This window comes from Aythya marila (genome assembly GCF_965140915.1).
Source record: "Aythya marila genome assembly, chromosome: 6".
Taxonomy (NCBI): Eukaryota; Metazoa; Chordata; class Aves; order Anseriformes; family Anatidae; genus Aythya; species Aythya marila.
The window spans coordinates 25012306-25032738 of NC_139047.1; the positions used below are offsets into that span (position 1 = coordinate 25012306).

Consider the following 20433-nt stretch of genomic DNA (forward strand, 5'->3'; position numbering starts at 1 on the left):
TGTTGTGTCAACTTTCTGCTGGCTTTCTGTGCGTGCAATAAGTGCACCCAAATGCAGTGTACAGTGTAGCTTTGCATCCATCATCATCTTGTCCCTGGGCTGTGCTGACATGGACATTATTTGAGCAATATGCTTTCTTCTTTCAGATTCTGTAATGAGAACAGTCCTTGTCCATTACCAATTTTTTGGTCTTCATGGGGTCCTTGGAATAAATGTAGTGTGAATTGTGGTGGAGGAATTCATTCAAGGCAGAGGTCCTGTGAAAATGGAAATACATGTCCAGGCTGTGCTGTGGTACGTAGTGTTTATTGTCTTTGCATGTGGGACACCTATTAACATCTAGCTTCTAGGGACTTGTTATTTAACTCCTCTCTCCATCTTGGTTTTATTTCTCAAGCTAGAAGAAATTGCTATCCTCAGCTCTTGCTGGAGAGGATGCTGAAATGAACCGGGAAGCAGAGAGGTGGCAGATTCCAGAAGTCAGTGAAGCTGGTTTGAGTGTGTGTGTGTCTGTGCGTGTGTCTGTGTGTGTGTACAGGTAAGAACAGACTGGCACACAGAGAACTTCGTAGGCCTCTCTAGGCTTAGATATCAAGTCCTTTAACTGGCAGCACTCTACATTTCTTTTATTCTATGCCACTCCCAAGGATGACCCTGTTGAGTCAAGGAGGCCCTGCACACATCAGACATGAGTCTTGTTGTCATACTTGAGTAAACAACAGGTCATACACCCAGTTAACCCATCAATGAGGCAATGGCTACCAATTTTCTCTCCTTTATTTTCCCTTTCCTATTCTGGCAGCTGTTTTGTGCAGATGTTTTAATTAGTTTTATGGAGAGTTTTCTTTCAGTGTAAGCAGATTTGATCTGGAACCTCCCATCTGTTCACAAGCTGTTTGGCATTTACTCTAGAATCATAAAGTCCTAAAGTATTACATTGCTCTATCTCTGCCAGAAAATATGGGTTTATTTATTTATTTTTAGACAAGAACTCAATGCTTTTCACTGGAATCTTCCTGCTGGTGGTGAGAATTGTAAGGACCCTGAAACACCACATCCCCATCCACCCGAATGTTGGCTCTACTCTGTGGATGCTCATAAAGATGGCAAATGTTTCGTAGTCTCCACTAGAGGATTCAAAAAGCCAACCAAACAAAAATAAAAAATAGCTGTAAAAACGCATTATCTAAAACCATTTTAAACCAGTAAACTTTTCAAGGAATAAACCTTACTGACATTTTGTCCTCATGGGGCTCCTCTATGCCAACCTGAGAGCAGCATATCAGGGTCACAGCAGAAAACTAGTTTGCTGTTATTATTATGCACTGCCTGAATTATTCTTCTGCCTGTGATGCACCGTGCTTTCTAAGCCCCACAGGACTCAGATGGACAAGAACACCTGAGTCAGCAGAGAAACACAAACCTGAGGGAGACATAAAAATAGTAAGCATAGTCCACCCTCGAGGTCTACCTGAAGCACCTCTGCCTCCATAGTCCCCATGTTTTGTGCTGTGCCCGGCACTGTGTTTTACCTGTGAGGTCAGAGAAGGTGAATGGAGGTTGTTTTAGATCCAGCATGTACCCCTTGTTTTCTAGGGTGTAAAAACATCTCTGTCAGTTAGTCTGCTGCTGTTTGATAAGTAAGGTCAAAGTAGTTTTCCTTCTTGGCAGGAATATAAGACCTGCAACCCAGAGAGCTGCCCAGAGGTGCGTAGGAACACACCCTGGACCCCTTGGATGCCTGTCAACATCACCCAGAACGGTGCCCGCCAGGAGCAGCGCTTCCGCTACACGTGTCGTGCCCAGCTCTCTGATCCCCACGAGCTGCAGTTTGGGAGGAAGAAGACTGAGAGTCGATTCTGTCCCAATGACGGCTCGGCAGTGTGCGATACCGACTGTATGTATTGCCAGCTCCGGGGCACTACGGGGAAAGCCTGGATTTGGTGGTGGAAGGGGGATCCTCTCGGAACAGCCAGAAACTGCTGGCACGCACAACTAGTGTCATAGCAGAATGATGGGGACGGAGAGAGCCCTGTGACTTAGCTGTCAACACCATTATGATCCCTGTGCTTGTGGCAGTGTATATATAGATCTATTCCTGGTACTGCCAAGCTGCCCCAACAAGAACAGGCAAGTGATCAGGGTGTAGAGACAAAAAAAAAAGCTATTCTACAGAATAGTGTGTCTTTACTTTTCTTTCTCTCTGGAGGTCCCCTTGTGCACTGCCTCTGGGGTTATTCCCTTCACTACTGCTGTGATCCAAGGCAGCGACCTGAGGGCAGAGCCTGCACTGCCACAGTTTGCTCCCCAGAAGGGTCATTTATCAAGGTTATCGCTAGACTCAGTTTGTATGTGCACAGATTTTGCTTCCCTCCTAGCTATGCTGTAACCCTGTAACACTTGCTAAGAAGAGAAACTCATCCCAGGGCACATAAATCCTGATTGTATTCATGAGATGAAGTCCTTTTTAAAAGCCCAGCAACTGATTGATTTGTGACCATGTGGTGTCTTGTTTGTTTTCCTTGAAGCTCTTGTTGATGACCTCCTCAAGACTGGTAAGACCTCTGCACGGATTATCAATGGGGGCTGGTCCTTTTGGGGGGCCTGGTCTTCCTGTTCCAGGGACTGTGAGTTGGGCTTTAGGATCAGGAAGAGAATGTGCACAAACCCTGAACCTAAAAATGGTGGATTGCCCTGCGTGGGGTCAGCGATGGAGTACCAGGACTGCAACCCACATCCCTGCCCAGGTAACCATGATTATATTCCTGCATGAAATTCAGAGCTGTTCTTGCCCACTTTAATGGCAGAGCCACCAAAAATCAGTATTTCCAATCTGTCTTTTTTTTTTTTTTTTTTTTTAATTTGGGGGATTTACCCTTAATTTATTTGAAAGCTATTGTAATTATCCAATATGTGATCCACACACACTTTGGTGCTGTGAGTAATGTTTCACCTAGGCTTAGAGAGTAAAACAGCCACATCCTCTAAAGGAAGTAGCACGGTGGCTTGCCTAGCAGTGTTTTGCTTCAAGCAGGTTTGCTGCTCCATCCAGTGGAGGGCATGATGGTGCACCTGCACCTTGGTGAGGAGACGGGCTTAATGAATGTGACTTAATGCTGTGTAGAGAGATGCTTGATGTGGCAGTTCTTCTTGTGAACACTTGTTTCTTCCCCTTCTCCTGCTTACGTATTGTTCTTGCGATGGGCATCTACTCTTGACATCAGTTACCATTTCCTGCACAGCCAGCAGGGAGTATTCTTGCCTGGTTTCCTGGTTTTCAAGTTTGTCCTCATGTTTATGTTGCACTCCTGGTCCAGAATAGTAATAATAGACTATTGACTAATGTATTCTCACTCTCTTATCATTCTCCTTGCTCTATAATAGCTATCTAAGCTAAATTTAAGTGATCTTACACAAATTACTTTGCCTCTTTGCAGTTCTAGCAATTATCTAACTCTGGCAATATAGTTTGTGGCCTACACTTGAAAATGCCGTATTATTATAGTATTATTATGATATTAAAATTCAATGTAAAGATAAAGTGCCAATGCAGGTAGGAAAACATGATCAGAATGTGTAGCAAGAGCACAGCAAGAGTGTCAAATATTGCACTCTGTGGCTTATAAAAAGAAAATAACTCTAGCGCTATAAAGGCAGCTATTAGTACTATTTTGGAAACTCTTCAGTGGCTTTTCACTAATGTCTGTGTCCTTCTTCTGTGCTGTTTTCTCTCCCTGGACACTATGATGTTTTACAATCTATTGTAAGTGCATGACTGCTATTTCTCTGTGTCTCCCTCCTTCCCTGCCTCACTCAATATGTATACACAAATCCTGGGTTCATCTTGCACTAAGTCATGAGGTTGCTGTCTCCTGAAGTAGTGGCATGTGGACCTGAAAATCAGGTCGTCTAGTAACCTGACAAGAGGGGTTGGGAACCAGGGTTCTGAAATCCCTCCCTGGATTTATTATTAACGTGTTATGGGACTGTGCTCATACAAAGCCTCTGAATTTCCCTTTTCTGAAGGCTGGGACTAAAAGATTTGGGGCTCCCTGCAGAAAGGTGCCATATAAACTCCACTTAGGTTGTACAACACTATTTTTCCAAGTAAATACGCTGCTGCTGTAGGTGAAATGTCAGAAGACAATATAATAACAATAAAAAGGTGTGTAACAACAAAGTGCCTACCCTAAGGAATAGTTTCTATTACGGTGCTTTATGATGCAGAGTCTTTTTGTGCATAGACTTCATTTGGCATCCACAGAGTGCAGCACCTTCAAACCCTCTCTTGATATCAAGCTCTTGTCAGGACCAAATGTCCTGGGGTGCAAGAAAGTGTTAGCTAGTCTGGGCAGGGTAGGCCTGGAAGGTGAGATACGGGGACTCTCCAGCTTTGTCACAGTGAGAGGAGTAACCAACTGCATGCACCTCTCTCTCCTTGCTTTTCCATTCCCTTCAGTGAAAGGCTCCTGGTCGTGCTGGACTCCTTGGTCTCAGTGCTCAGCAACCTGTGGAGGAGGACACTACCAGCGCACAAGGACTTGCACCAATCCAGCTCCATCTAGCGGGGAGGATATCTGCATTGGGCTGCACACTGAGGAGGCCCTCTGCAACACGCACCCGTGTGAAGGTAGCCAGTTCTCATCCCTGCTCCAGCTGGCTTGGGTGGTGGTGGGCACATCCGCAAAATGTTTAAAAGATAAATCAGGAACACCATCAGTTAGAAGCTTTTCTGATCATTCAGTAAATGGATATTGAACCAGGGAAAAAGCAGACATCCTAGCATTCAAATCAAACACATCACCTTTCTGTTTGTACTTGTTCACTAGACCATGCTTTCACATTCTAGTGCTGGCCAGCCAAAATCTTGTTAATGGATGATCCATTTAAAGTAATTGAAAAAGCAGGACTTTGGTTCTTGAATGTGGAAGCTGCAAGACAAGCACGAGGAGTCACAAAGCATCAATCTGTACAGTTGCTGAAGGGGTGATCCTTCCTTTTTTTGTCTTACAGACTGGCAGATGAATGTGTGCTACAACTCAGAGCTTAGGGTTCAGATCTGTGCTGGTTTTGAATCACCTTTTTGTATTTCTGATCCAGCGCAGGCTGACTCCTGCCCTTAGGGACCTTAGCAAAAGCTTTATAACTGCCATAATTTGTGCTGGCTGCTTGGGGTATGCCTGGGAGACAACCTAAAATCTGGAGGTCCTGGTGCAAGATTGCCCCATCCAACTCCTTGTACATCTTTAACCACAGAGTTGATATAGGAGCTATTGAAACAACTCTGCGCTGTGCAGTGCTCCACCAAGGGTCGGTTCAGTCTGTGTTTAAAAAATTTCAATCTGACAAGTAGGCTGTGATGCCTGCACTGGTATTTGTATTGACATAGTTAAATCCTCTGAAGAGCACTGGATTACATGTGTGAGAGGCCCAGGTGAAGATCTAGACACCCTCCAGCATGGGAGAAGTTTGTTTTCCACAAGAGATCCTTTTCCTTCTTGGTGATGTTGTCCATGTGTTTTCCTGATCTTGGATTTAAGGTGGCTGGTCAGAGTGGTCAGAGTGGAGCCTGTGTAATGAGGAGGGTATCCAGTACCGCAGCCGTTACTGCGAGGTGCACAGTCCAGACTCTTCTCAGTGCGTTGGAAACAGCACGCAGTACCAGGATTGCCTGTACAATGAAATTCCAGGTATGTACAATGTTGTTGGAGAAGGAGAGGGTGGGCCAATTCAGAAAAACAGCTCATCCCCAGAGTGTCAAGCTAGGACAAGGTATTTTCTACTATAAAAGGGGTTTGTACGCTTCTAGAAAAACAAGCAAACTGATGAATATGTTATCAACTCCCTTGTTGCAGGCATAGGGTAGCTGGCATTCCTTGGGGTAGCTCAGCTCTCTTAAAAAACAGAATTACCTAGTTCTATAATAAATAACTAGTATTGCTTCACCTGAACTGAAACTTTTAACTTTGCATAGTTCATCTGAGGTTGGGTTATAAAAATGAGCTCTGTTCTCAGCATGGATGCAGGCAACAGAAGGTCCTTGAGTTCAGGTATCAAAGGAAGCATCCTAAAAGAGTGAAGAAACAAGGTGGGGCAGGTGAAGGTAACTTGTGTGTGAAGTGGGAAGAATAATCAAGTGTCTAACAGAGCAGCGTGGTTGATGGATAGATGGTCATTAACATTTTACACTCTATGTTTTGCGGAAAATGAGTCTCTCGGGAAAATATTTGATATCTGTCTAGGCCGAATAACACCTTCCAAATGTTCTTTTCTGGACTATAATGACCTGGCTTGAAAATCTGAGATCTCTAGATAGTGGTAGTTTCTTTTCCATGGTTCTTTCAGCTACCTTCTTTCCCCTAAATTGAAGAATCTAAACAGTATTCAGGTAACAGTACTGTAATTGTCAGGTCTTTGGAGAGGTTTTGTTGCATGTGGTTTACACTCTGAGCTTTCCATTCAATTTAGAGAGACTCTCAGCTTGCTGCAGAACACAGGAGCAGCTTTCCATGTCTGGAGCTTGGGGGGTGGTTAATTATTTAAAGAAGTAAAGTGGTGGCAAAATGACAACTTTCTCCAATATTCTTCTCTTTGTTTAGTGATCCTACCAGCCTCCAGCATTGATGAGAGCACAAACTGTGGAGGTAGGATACCACTAACTATATATCTTGTTTTTATCTTAACCTGGCTTCTTTTCTCCCTGTGCAGTATCAACCGAACCATTAATCTATACAGTTCACATCCCAGTGATAGCCTTAATTCCACTGGAGTCTTGCTGTCTGAGTCAGACTGGAGGAATGTATCACACTGGCCACTTGTCAATTCCAAGATTTTTATTTATTTGGAGGTTTGGGTTGGCCACCAAGGGTCATTAATTACCAGGGAGCAAATTGCTTGTCTATCTCTACCCACAGGATAAATGGTTCGGGAGAACGAAGGGATAGTCCTCATTTTACCACTGTAAGCCTCCAGCTGTTTGAATGCAGGAGTTTTTGAGTAACCTATAAAGATTTAACTGAATGGGGTCTCTTAGACAGTTCCTTTGCTGATATAGGACTAGATTAGAGCGTATAGTTGTCCTCCAAGCACTTTCTTTCACTGAAGTCCTCACCTCTCAAAGAAGTTGTCTCCTTTCTGCATGTAAATTGGAAAGATCCAGTCATTAGTGTCACTTCTCGACTGCCCTAGGAGCCCCTGTGATAAAAATCCAGACTGAAGAAAATGGCAAGTTCCTTCGACATTTTAAAATGCTAGTTTCACACTAATGACTATGTCAATTCCCACTAGCATCACACCCCTGCTTTCTTGAAATCTAGATGATCTGCAGGCTGCCAAAATCTCTTCTCCCTGTGCAGATCATGGCAAAAAAAAAAAAAAAGCATGCCACGTGTGGAATGGAAATGTGGCCTCGGTTTGTGACTGTGGGGCAATCGATGGAATTAAGATTTCGGCACCTACCACATAACAGTCAGCTTTCTGCATCACTCCTTCCCCCTCAGAGAGTGCAATGTATCTGTTCCAGGCTTCCTTCCCATGGGTGGCATTCTGCTGTTATGCTCTGTATTCTCATTTTCTTCTTCTTTTTCCACCGTTATATTTGCTGTTGTAATCTACATTTTACCTTAGCTAATTGTATTCATTACTTAGCATTCTACGATATTTGGCCAGGAAGCCAATCAACAGAAATTCAGTCGATGCATCTCAAAAAATCTGTATTTTCCAAAAAGTTTCCCCTCTAGGGACTCAAGTACTGCAGACAAAATTACTCATTTTATCCCTCAGATACTGCTGAAACTCACCTGAAAAATCAGGAGTGTCTTTGAAAGGTGAAAGTGAAAAGTAAGAGAGCTTTATGTTTTAGAAAGGATTTCCTACTGTAGTGAACTGGGAAATGTACCAGTGAAATGAAACGTTCACTGCAATGTAAGCAAAGCTGGACAGGAGCAGAAAGAGACAGCGTTATGTGGCTTCACTGAGCACAGTTGCATATTCTGTGTTTTAGCTCTCATGAGTGAGGCAGAGCTCTTTTAGAAAGGAAATGTCTTTTTGGGAGTCTTACAACATTTAGTAGGAAATTACTGTCTTTCTTCTGGTTTTTGGACCCTCATCCAAAACACAATAGAAAGTGGTAATCTTGCAATAGAATTCTATAGTGTGGTTTAAAAAATAAATGTAGCTTGTCAGTCTAATAAATTCTGTATGTTCCTTACTGTAATTATGATTGAAGTGCATTACTTTGCTGTAGGACTCTATTGGTTTGGTTCCTTTTAAACTCAGGAGGATATTTTTTAACTAAAGATTAGAGGAGAGCAGCAGACTAATGGGCAGAATTCATCTGAAAAGCATATCAGTTAAAATGTAAGATGGCACCAAAAAAAATGAATGCCGTGAACAGACTAAGAATGAACCTCATTTAAAGCCACTCTCTGAGTAGTCCCTTCCATTTCTCTGCACACAGTTAAGTCAACACAGCGGTCTGTCCAAACGAATTGGCTTTTTAAGTATTACGGGAATTTTACTGCTGCAGACCCCACCAAGCCAATATGGCCATTCCCCAGGACGGCTGCCCTGGAGGAGCAGCAGTGGAGAATCCATCCCAGGCACTAAACCCCTGTCATTCCTGTCTGAAAGATTGCAGGGCAAAAGCAGGGGAAAGGCAGTAACATTTGGGGTCACCTTGCTGATTCTTCTTCTGTAGATTCCCCCCTGCACACAGCAAAAGGCAACAGGGTTGTACAGTTTTGCCACCCAAGGGTGCCTCTCGTTGCTTCGTTAACTTGGTGGCTGTCAGGGTCACTGATATTTGTTCTGGTGGTGGTGGAGATCTGTTGGTGATTCATTTTGAGACCCTGAAGGGAGGTGAGATTTGACTTTCTTCCCCCACCAGCCACAGTGGGAGGCAGGCACTACCAGCGCTGCAGCTCCTTCCTGGGGGCAGCGCTGTGCTTGGAGGGTGCTGCTGAAAGCCCACATGGAGAGAGCTCTGTGGGAGGCTTTTATAGTCCTGGAGCTTTGCTTTTTGAAATAATCACACTGTAGCTACCCCACTGGCACCTGCCTGCAACTGCCTTCCTGTCTTTGTGGAGAAAGCCAACCAAAGCAGTTTTTTCAAGCAGTTACCCCCCTTTCCTTTCTTCTTCCTATCATTCCCGTTCCCTTGAGGACTCCTGTTTCACTGTCAGCAGTACAAATACACCTCTGAAGCAGTGCAGAGGTGGCCAGTGCAGTACCCCTCTGTGAATAAGTAAAAATGCTGAGCGCACTTGGATTACACGGGGGAGGAATGTGTCTCTCCCCCACCCAACACACAGTCCCATAGGCATTTTGGGCAGCTGACAAAAAGGGCTTTCCCCTCCTTTCCTTCCCCTTCAGAGAAACACTGAGCATTTTTATCCCCTTATTTCCATGACACGCACATGCTTTGGAATCCATTAATGTGCATTGTTTGTACGGCTCATTTCTTTAGCTGTCAGCTTAACATAATGTTTAGTTTCAATATCAATAGAGGGGAGAGAGGAGAGACAGGGAGGGAGCTTGGAGAAAACAATGCACGAACCTGTTAAACTGCACAAGGCTGAGCTGCAGTGGGGAGACCGATTTGCAGGGAGATTATGTCAGTTTATGTTGGAACGTAAGACTCGGGCTTCAACGGCTTATTAATGTTGATCCCGAGATGTCATAGCTCTGATTTGCACCTGTGGTCTTGTTGGGAGAGAGAAAAAGGCTGTTCTTTAAAAATAGCATCTCTTGTCATTCCCTTGCAGGTTTTAGCCTCATCCATCTGATTGCCACTGGGGTCTCCTGTTTCTTTGGCTCTAGCCTCTTAACGTTTGTGATTTATGTGTACTGCCAGCGCTGTCAGAGGCAGTCCCAGGAGTCGACTGTTATCCACCCAACCACTCCCAACCACCTCCATTACAAGGGCAACACCACCCCCAAGAATGAGAAGTACACCCCCATGGAGTTCAAGGTAGGGTACTTGATGAGAAATACCACAAACAGCTTGATGCTACCTGAACAATTCTGTACTTATGCCGTGGTTTGAGTTGGGTGGGTTTGTGTTTCCGTGCCCAGCTGTTGGCATTACATGTGGGGCTGAAGGGGCATTTGGCTGTGTTATCACAAAGGGGTTAAAAAGTCCCATTATTACAATGGGATTTTGTTCTGTTTCACAGTACTGATGAATGCCAGTCTGGCAAGTACGTACCAACATACTCCAGGCCATTCTGACTATTGTATGTATACAAATTGTCCTCTAAGAAATCAGTAAGAGCTCAGTTCAGTGCTTTGTTAGTGCATGGTAAGAGGAAACGGAGGGGAGGAAGAATGAAAACAGAAACTTCATTGGACAAATAGCTGGTAAAATGCTTATTGGTAGGATGAGATTCTGGAAATGCTTTAAGAACTGCCAAATTAGAGAGAATGAGAAAGCAAAGAGGGTTCTGCATCCTCTGTCAGTACTGGACAGGATTTATCCCCAGACAGGCATGCAGAAATGCAATGATAGCAGCAAACCTTGGAGCTGAAGCCTTAGGAAGAGGTTGAAGGGACACACTTTGCTGGCACGTCTGCTTGCTAAAGAGCACATCACTCATTAGCTGAGAAGACAGGACTAAGGGTGCAAGGGACAACGTGCCGAAACAGCAGCACACCACTGTACCTGAGTATCAGTCTCCAGGTGAAGTGAGGGATCAGAGAACTGAGCAGTGGGATGAGTGCAAGCGCTTTGTGTCGCCATGGGAGGAACAGCCTGCCTAAGGTCACTTGAACAGCATGGAACATTGTTTGGGATGTGACACAAAGCAGAAAGAAACCCTGCAGCTGCTTATTCCTTTGTATAGCTGTGTGCTGTTGACATTATGATTGTCTGTTTCTGCTGATGTGGCCTGGCTTCTGACTGAGGCCCAACAATAAGATCAGCTGTGGGACCATTGCCATAGACTAAACTCCCTGGGCGTTGGGAACTGTTTCTACACAGGGACTTTATAATGCAGGGCACAGGACAACTCCTGATAAATGGCCATGACTTGCAATGTAAATGCGCATCAAAATTAAGAGCTAGCATTTGAAGAGTCGATGTTGTTTTGGTGTTTTAAAGGAAAACAGTTTGAGGTGGAAAATAACAGACCAGTTGGGCAATAAAGATCTGCTCAACTCCTTGCACTGGGCATTGCAGCCCCTCAGAGGATTCCACTGTTTATAAATGCAGTCTCAAAAATACATTTCCTAGCAGCATAAGGCTACACTTGCCTACAGTTTAATAAGAATGTGGCATCATAATGCGAGTCGGCATGGATTTGTGGAAAGTAAATCATGTCAGGCAAATTGGATTCCTTTTTTAAATTAAATAAATATTGATCTAGGTGGGAGGGAAGCGGCAGACATATTGGGATTTTCAGAGGCTTTTAACAAAGTTTCACAGGATGTATTATTCTACACCCTCTGCATACACGGGCTAGGTAATAAATTATTAACACAGGTAAAGAACTGGGACCTGATCCTGGAAGCTTCAAACTATGACAGTAATCCTTTCAGTTGTGTGAGGAGTTGTGGCAAAGTCAATAGGAAGACACAAGTGAGAAAGGCTTGCAAGAATGAAAGTGAGCAAGAGTATCCCCTTATTTCTTACATAGCAACAAAGAAGGTAAGAAGCAATTTTTTTGTGTGTGTGGGCAAAAGCAGATAGTTGCAGGGTTGGCTTTGTATTAACATTTTCTTCATAATTTATACTGTGCTGTCTTATCAGATTATGCTAAAATAGGAAGAATAGTTATAATTTAGAAGAATTAAGTTGTTCCGAGAATGATCTTGATTGATTGGGTAAATGGATTCTGAAATGCAATATGTCTATGCAAAGCGGTGCAGTGGAGTAGAAGTAATAACAAGGCCAAGCAAAGTTTAAAATAGCAGCAGATTAGTTAATGCAGTATCAGGAGGGAGTTGACCTCTTTGATAGATCCATCTCTGAATACTTGATCTAGTGTGTAGCAACACTGAGCAGCTGTTAGAGACTTCTTTCACGGGACATGAAGAGCCCAGGCACTAGATCAGGTTTTGAAAAGTCTAGTTTACGTGAAGGAAAGCATCAGCTAACTGGGACTGTATGAGTTAGGCTCAGCGAGAAGGGACTTGGACATAGTGAGAAATAGACCAGATGAGGCTTATTTATAGAATGTTAGGAAGTGAAACAGTTCAAGTGCATAAATCTGCAGTCATTTTACAGACAAAAATTGTTTAGGAGAAAGGGGCTACTTGCTAAGAAAACCTCAGTCATATTCATTGTGAATGAGGCCAATAGATTTACAGAAAGTTTATCAAGTGAAGCCCCTTTCCTCTATTCCTGTGGAGTATTTCCACAGTTTGTCTTCTCCATTGGCCTGCCTTTCTTAACCTTATGCCTGAAATCTTCTCATTTAATATTATAAATCTGCCACTCCTCAGCGTTGCCTTGAAGAACATAGCATTAGTGCAGTAAAAGGAAGGCTCTGTGTACTCTGTGCTGTGTAATTACAGAACTTGTTATTAGCCGGCGTTATATTTAGGAATAACTGGCAGATTTTTCTAAGGGTCAGGAGGGAATTTTTCATGCCTTCAGGAAGCATGTGTGGTTTTATTGTGATGCTACACAATTAACATTCAAGTGAAGGTGGAGCTAAAATTCACCTTCTGGAAAATAAGAGTTGGACGAAGCTTCTATATGGGCCCATTTGAATTTCAAACGTGTGCACGTGAAAGAAAGTGAAAACACCTGAAATTCCAGATTTGAAGCCCAAGTAAGTTTCTACACAGCAGATGCCAAAAAAACACCCCCAAACATTTTTTAGTTGATGAAAGCAAAAGAATTGTTGCAGGTTTGTGTGTGTGTGTGTCAAGGAGTTAATCAACCCATGATTAAGGAAATACATGGTGTGTAGACTATTTTTCGGTAGCAGAAAATGATAATACACCGTGACACAATGGCAGCAGAAGGCTGAGCATATGCAAAACTCTATTATTTCTATTCTTTGAAAATACTAAGCCTTCTGCAACCATCTTTAGTTTGTTTTCATCTTGAAAGATCTCTGCTCTCTAACCAGCAGGTGAACACAGTAGAAAGTTTGGCAATGTTACATTCAAATGTACAGCACTGGATGCAAGCACATAAATCAAGGTGAATTTTATATGAAGGCAGATTTTAAGGAAGGAAGTGCTAGCTGATATGAGCCGCGTTGGACATTTCAGCCCAGCAATGCAGTAATGCAGATCAGATGTAAATATCATACGTAATGGTGACCTATTGATCATTTAGCTGATGCTAACTTGTCTAGGCAGTGTTTTGCAGAAGAATGTTTTATTTTTGCTGGCTGCTTTTCCCTTCCTGTTTTGATTTCTCAGGAATGCTGTGAAGTTTATTATTAGCTATTTTAGCCAAATGTCTTAAAAGATTTCATGCATATGCATTTACCAGCAGCACGTTGATTTTCACTTGTTATTCACGGATCGGAGGGGAGAGACCTTTTGGGTCACCTAATAAGCAGTTCATGTTTCATTAATTGGTTGAAGTTCATACAGCACTCTGACAATATTGAAGTCTGTGCAGAACAAGAGCATAATGAAATAAAAATTATCCACACTTCACATTTTGGCATGATGCGTTAAAGAACCATCTACAACCTTTCCAGTACTGCCACACCGATTAGTTAATATCTGGCTATCAAAGCAGAGAGAAGATCCTCTTCTGTGACATCTTGCTTCAGCCAGTCAGCATCTTACTCATGTGTGTTGCTTGTTAGCATCATGCGGATGGAAATCCAGATGATCCTGCAGTAGAAGCAGGAGGATGTAGGGTCAAGGTTGAGCCCTTGTGAATTAGGAGCTCTAGGAACAGCCACACATGAAGAAAAGGTTTGGACTGAACTTCTTCCTATTGCTATATCCTCTGCCAATAAAGAGAGCCAACTTTTTACTCTACACGGGATGTGGACAGGCAAAGGCATCTGCACATTGGTCCAAATCCAAAATACAATGGCCTTTGTATCAAGCCAGATGTGATTACTGAGAAATGTAAGTTTGCAGGATGGTTATGATGATGATTCTGCAGATTTTCTTCTCGATTGTGCTGGACAGACCTCCCTTTATCCTTCCTTCCTTAAACAGCTTTAGCCATGACTCATGCAGTCAAACTCGTTTTGTACTGACGCCTCCAAAAAGCTAGGGAAGCACTTAAAGCATTGCATCTGTTCTAGGCATCACTGCTGCTCTCGTAGAAGCGAAGGGCCAAACACGTAAGTTGTACTCAAGCAAAATAGTAATTTATGTCAATGAGCAAATGTATGTGGGGGAAGGCGAGGTGAAAACTGAGTGAGATAGCAGGATATGACAATGAAAAATGGAAACTAAATATTGGATGTTTCACTGAGTACCTCAGGTTTCTACAAGGACACCAGAACAATGCAAATGAAATTGAGTAGGACTGTAAATCCTGTAGTTGCCCCAAATTATACAACAAATATAAAGCCAGCTACCAGAAAATGGGGAAATATTCACTAGGTCACCCAGGACTCGATATAAACTAGAAGATAGAATGAATATTTTTAAATGAAGTGAGAACAATGCTGTTGAGAATCAAATGAGAGTGCAGAGCAGACACCCCCTGTGGAGGGCTCCAGACGTTGTGATCCACACTTTACTGATCCCAAATAATTCATGACAATAAAATATCAATGTGGAAGGTTATGAAACAGAAACCCATTCTGTCTTTGGAAGAAGAAGCCTTCTGAATAAAACAACAGGACAAGTGTTTGGCATGGCTTCCAACACTGCAATATGAAATAAAGCTCAGGGCATAGGAAAGTGGATCTCTCTTTGGATTTTAAATGTCTGTTTCTTGGAGATGGTCATTTTCACTGCCACTGAAAATCACACCTATCTCATAGCAGGGAGACAGCAAGTGGTTCACGTTTAAATGAGCTTTAAGTGTCGTCAAGTGCCACGGAGGAATGTTTGTCTAAGTCAACCTTTGTCTCTGAGGATGTTTGTTTCTCTCTGCCATGGAAAGACTTGGGGCTTCAGTGTCCTGTTGTTTAATTTGGTCTGTTACTACTTCAACTAAAATTGGCTAACCCATTCATTTGTAGCGATTGCAGCACATACACTAATAGCACTGCAGTATAAGATTTTTCTTTTCCCAGTGATCCTGTGTATCGCCATGTATCATTCAAGCCCCAGTAAGTGACTGTAAAGTTCAGACATAAGCCAACAGCTGATGATACCCAACATAGTCAATAAGTTATCAACAGCCTCCCTTAAGTACTTGCTTTAGCTGGATGGCATTTGAGAGGGAGATTTAACTGATGTAATCAGCTGGAAAAAAATAAATACAGATATATATATAAATAGAGTAAATCAGATTGAAACATAAATTTTGTTCCCAGTGAATTTCATGTTTTACAAAGACCATTTCCCCTGAACAAAGTGGCATTTAAGAACATTAAGTGCTTGAATGGTAGAGTACATATTTTTAGTACTTACCATGAGTATAGTATTATTTGAAAAAGAATAGTAGGGGCAGGGGGTTGTATTGGCAAAGGAGCATTCTGCCCTTTCTTGTATGATCCTACACTTGCAAATATCACTTCAGGGGACTCTCAATTTGCATAATGCCTGCTAGGAAGGGAAAGCAAGAGAGCTTACTGATGGGGAAAAAAGGATTAAGTGGTGCATCTCAGTCAAAATCTATTTTATCTATCTGCCTTTTCTCCTCTTTATGTCATTGGGTTGAGTGAAATTGAGCAGTCAAGCATGCCCGGAGGTGTGGCTGTCCTGGGATGATTGTGCCTGTGCAGTGATGTGCATCTCTTGGAGGTGTCCTCACGCCATGGCAGCAGAGGCTCAGCAGGCTGCTGTGTGCATGTCACAGCTCTCACCCTCGTGTATATGCATTATTTAGGAACAGAGGAAACTGCCAGTTCAAGTCTGAACGTTCCCTTGCTTTTGCGCTCTTTGGGATGCTAAGCAGCTGCTGACAATGATCCCCCAAAGGAAATTGTTTGCCCCTCCATCCACTCTTGATGAAAACCCTTTATTACTTTGTAGGGCTGCTGTTACTGACCTGGAGGTGGGAATCCACATCGTGGGTGGATCTACAGCCGAGGCTAGTCATCACAGATGCTGGTACCGCCTTTCTTTGGGGTTGTGTTACTGCAGCTGTGATGGTCTGTGGACACAAACAAGACAGGTTTTTAGGTAGACAAGTTTTATTTATTTATTTATTTATTTATTTATTTATTTATTAGATCAAGGAGCAGCTGGAAAAAGCTGGCAGCTTTTTGAGCATATGAGCTTCAATTTCAGATCTGGACAGGCGTGTTCAAAAGTTCATCCAATTTTTCCAGCTACACTAATTGATCTACTAATGGATACTACTATTTTTTTTTCTTGCAATTCTTACCTTTCCTAATTTCTCAGGGGTTGATTTGTATTTCCCCCACCCACCCACCTATGCTGGAAGGAGAATTAAATGAAGTGCAGGAATGGGAATAGCAAAACCACACTGCAGTGATGGCTGTGTACTTACATGACTTCCCTCTACTGGCCAGAATAGGAATATTTCAAATATACCCTAGTCCCATTTGCTAAAAATTAATGGTTCTCCCTTGTTCCAGGTGCTTAAAGTGGTTCTTCTCTCCTTGTCTCCACAAAGCTCTGTCTGGCACCGGTATGCACAACAGTCAAACTGGGAAATCCTCAGTGCTTCCGAGATATGCAGGAAGAATTAATTATGTATTTAGAGAAGAGCTTAAAGGGAGCCATGGAGGCAGTGAGCTAAAGTAAAGGCAGAGGAAAATATTGGACAAACAGTAAATAAATGAAAATATAAACTTAGTGGTACACTTGGAGGAGAGCTGCCTCACTATTCACCTGGAATAGTTCCACTAGCAAATAATGGATTCTTAAGTAGAATTGTACAGAAATGGAGCTGCATACATACAAAATAGCTGTGTCGGTTTTCAGAACCAGATCTCGATGTCCAGATCTTGTGTGGCAACTCTGAGGGAGTGCTGCTGAAATTCCCGAGCTTTTTTTTTTCCTGAACCATGACAGCCCTGTCCTAAAAAGCAACTGAGAGCATCATCGGGGCTGCTCAGGATGTCTGGTTGCTGCCACAGCACCGGCTGCAGCAGCAGTACAGCCATTGCCACCTTCCCCCAGAGCATCATTTATATATGCACAACAGGTTTGGCGTAGGGTGAGCAGGCGCAGCTCTGCCTGCGTTCCCCCGTAGTCAGGAGGAATCCTCATTAAGTCAGCTCTAATGTTGTCCTGAGATTTGGCACAAAGCATGTGAATAAAGGAAAGAACTGAAAATCTACGGATGAAGGAATCTAGATGGACCGTATCCCAGAGTCTGTGAGAACCAGCTAATGAACAACTCCAATTACCTTTATAAATATCTTGGATATTGGATCTTGGGCAAACCCTCATTGCCATGAAATGCAAAGGTAACACAAAAGCGTTCATGAGAAAGCAGGCCAATTTCCTCCCAGCTAATTGAGTCACTGTTAAGCTACCCAAGTCCAATGCACTAAAGTCACACAAGTAGCTCCAGTAACTGTGTGGGAAACACCACTTGGATTGGGGGTTAAGAGAAAATATCTGTAAGCATACATGCACAATCAATAAAGTATGCCGTGACATTCCCTATTCAACAAAGCATATCAATGAGGTGTTAAACCCCGGATGGTCTTTAAAATTTGGCAGAGTCAGGACCATACCAGAGAGTGAAACCAGGAGAAACAAATGGGATTGACTCAACTGTGCTTTCAGTTACAGCGATGGGAACTCATTGAAACAAATCTGTGTCAGTGTTAATATCTGAAACCCGAATTAATGTTGGAGAGGCAACATCTTACATACTCTGATGAAATGAAAGGTGCTTGGGTGGAACTGACAGCTGAGTCTGGACCGTAATGCTAAGGAGGAAGAAATCAAACATGATCACTTTTTGCACAGAGTTTCAGCCTTAGTGGATGAAAGGAAAGCACTAGACTGAGCTGCATAAGGGCAGATTCTCAGCTGGTTAAAAATGTAGCTTCACTGGTCCATACACTTAAAGAAAAGAGTGTGGTGTTGGTGTCTGAAATAATCTTGTGACATGTAAGTACAAATTGGCTTGGACAGGAAGGCTGCTGCAGAGACTGAAACCTGGCTAATGGACTGTAAACATCGGGCAACTGTTAATGGGAACATATGGGGCTATGGGGAGGAGCTGTTCAGGGCACTGCAAGCAGAAATGCAAGGTTTGGCTTTATTTAATATCTTCATTAACGAGCTTGGAGAGGGTACAATCAGTGTGTTAATTAAACTAGCAGAAGATATTAAACTGGGAGGTGTGTCAAAAAAACAGCCTTTGGTATAGAAATAATGGAAAATGACCTGGAGAGTTTGTAAGTGTAGAGAGGAAATAACAAGGTAAGCTGCTGCATGGGGAGAAAACAAAGCAATCGTGAGGAAAATAATCAAAAAGCAGCTATTTAGAGGGTGGGAGACACTTGGAAAGCAGTAAGACTATAAGGGACGGAACAGAGTTAGCAGATGGCAAATTAGGCCCAGTTTTTACTTTTATTTCTATTTTTACTACGTCTTTTTTTTTTTTTCCTTTTCTTTTCACCACTGCAGTTACACCTTTGCAATTCTCAGGCTAAATGTAGCCCTGTGGGCTGGCACAGCTCTGCATGAGTTATGTTTGTAATTTACCACCAGAAGTGGCTCGGAGGCCATCTGAAAGCTCAGGGCTGCTTGCTCCAGTGCCAGCTGCCTGCCCCGGACAGACCTGCAGCTGGCCACCATCGCCTTGCTAGTTGCCATCAGCTGAAGCCCAGTTGCTGTAGGTGTGAACTGTTAAACTTAGAAGGCTTTGATCATACCTGTGGTGAGTTAGAGTCCCATAGCATGCCCAAGGGCAGGTGTGTAGCTCAAGTGCTAAGCCTCTGTAGTGATGCTGTTGTGTGTCAGGGACCCAGGAAGGGGGAGGAACAGGCACCAAGGCACAGCAGGACAGCAAGGAGACAGATTACACCGTCCCACACAGCTGAGATCATGTCTGCTATACCCGGTGCACCAGCTATATTGGCAAGCAGCGCAGGGCAGCCCTGAATTCCTCTTTTGTGTCTGGGTGCCACGTCATGGGTGTCACCACCACCAAATTACTGGCAAGCCAGGGATAAATAACACGCTTTACACCAGACACCTGCACTTGCCAGTGGGAAGACTTCCATCGACTCTTTGGACTTCGGTTCCCCATTCAGAAAAAAAAATGTGGATCTAGCTCCAAGCAGGGATGCGCTTCAGTTTGCCTGATTATTACATGCAGTTTGTTTTGTCATCTTACTCATGTGCTTAAAGCCAGAGATGTGCCAAAGCATCTTTCTGACAATGGTCCTTTATGTTGCCAGCTCTGAAGGTTTTAAAAAGTTTAAAACAGCAGTAATATAACCGCACTCCCTCCCAAGAATGAGGATAAAATAGCTATTTTCAAACAGCTATAGAAAACTGTAGCTATTCATTTTCTTATAATTGAATGTTAGTTCCATTGTCAACCTGAGCACATCCACAGATGCTGCCGTCATTTGGGGGCTGTTTAATTTATTTACCAATAACAGTGAACAAAGAATTTCCAGTCTAAAAATATGGTAAGCTTCCATCCCAAAGAACATGCAATCATAAGTTTAGTGTCTCAGTGGGATTTTTTTATATCTCTTTTCAAGAGAAAATACCTTCTTTTACAGAAAATAGGTTCCTCATCTGTACATCTACACCGCACAGATTTACTACTGTAAATCCTGCAAATAGCCTTATTGAATTCATTGGAAAAACTCAATGAATAAACCTTGGCCAATGCTACCTTTGACTTCAGCTTAGGCAGAGCTCAAGAGATTTTGTAAAAGCATCAGGTAAGACAGTTTGTTTAGCGTAAGGCACTAAGCAAATTTTTAAGGAAGATCAGAAGGAAGAATTACTAAAGACTTATAAGGCACTTGTAGCTTGCAGCAAATACATGGGTCTCATAAGGTCTTTCTGGCAGCTTTGTCTTTCCAGCGCTGTTTGTAATGCATAGCTTGAGAGGCACAGCAGTGTTGTGGCATCCGGTTGATCAGAAGAAAGGGAGCATGTGGGTGGGCCAGATGTCATTTATTTTCCTGGTGTTAAATTTTGCCAAAACAGACTCTTTTAGTTATATGGTTTATTTTGTTGAAATGTAATTATTATGCTAATTATTTCCAAATTTACTGGTTAATTATAATTCTGAGATCTCTGTCTTCGTGCTTCCAGAGATGTACAAGCTGTGGAAAATGTTTCTTAATATTAATTTATTTCTCCAACCCTAATTCATTTGGCTAATGTTCCTAGAACACAAAAAGTAACTTCCTTTAACAAGAAGGCACGGCTAGCTCC

General features: G+C 42.8%; 1 protein-coding gene across 6 annotated transcripts in view; it reads left to right on the forward strand.

Moving 5' to 3' along the window:
- SEMA5B (semaphorin 5B) overlaps positions 1–20433 on the forward strand; it is a 261113-nt gene that overhangs the window by 228258 nt on the left and 12422 nt on the right. For all 6 annotated transcript variants that reach the window (XM_082763900.1, XM_082763904.1, XM_082763905.1 and 3 more), the window contains 7 exons: positions 147–294; positions 1672–1897; positions 2529–2747; positions 4460–4630; positions 5541–5690; positions 6600–6644; positions 9765–9970. In XM_082763900.1, the coding sequence (XP_082620026.1) occupies positions 147–294; positions 1672–1897; positions 2529–2747; positions 4460–4630; positions 5541–5690; positions 6600–6644; positions 9765–9970 (1165 nt within the window). The remainder of the gene's footprint in view (positions 1–146; positions 295–1671; positions 1898–2528; positions 2748–4459; positions 4631–5540; positions 5691–6599; positions 6645–9764; positions 9971–20433) is intronic.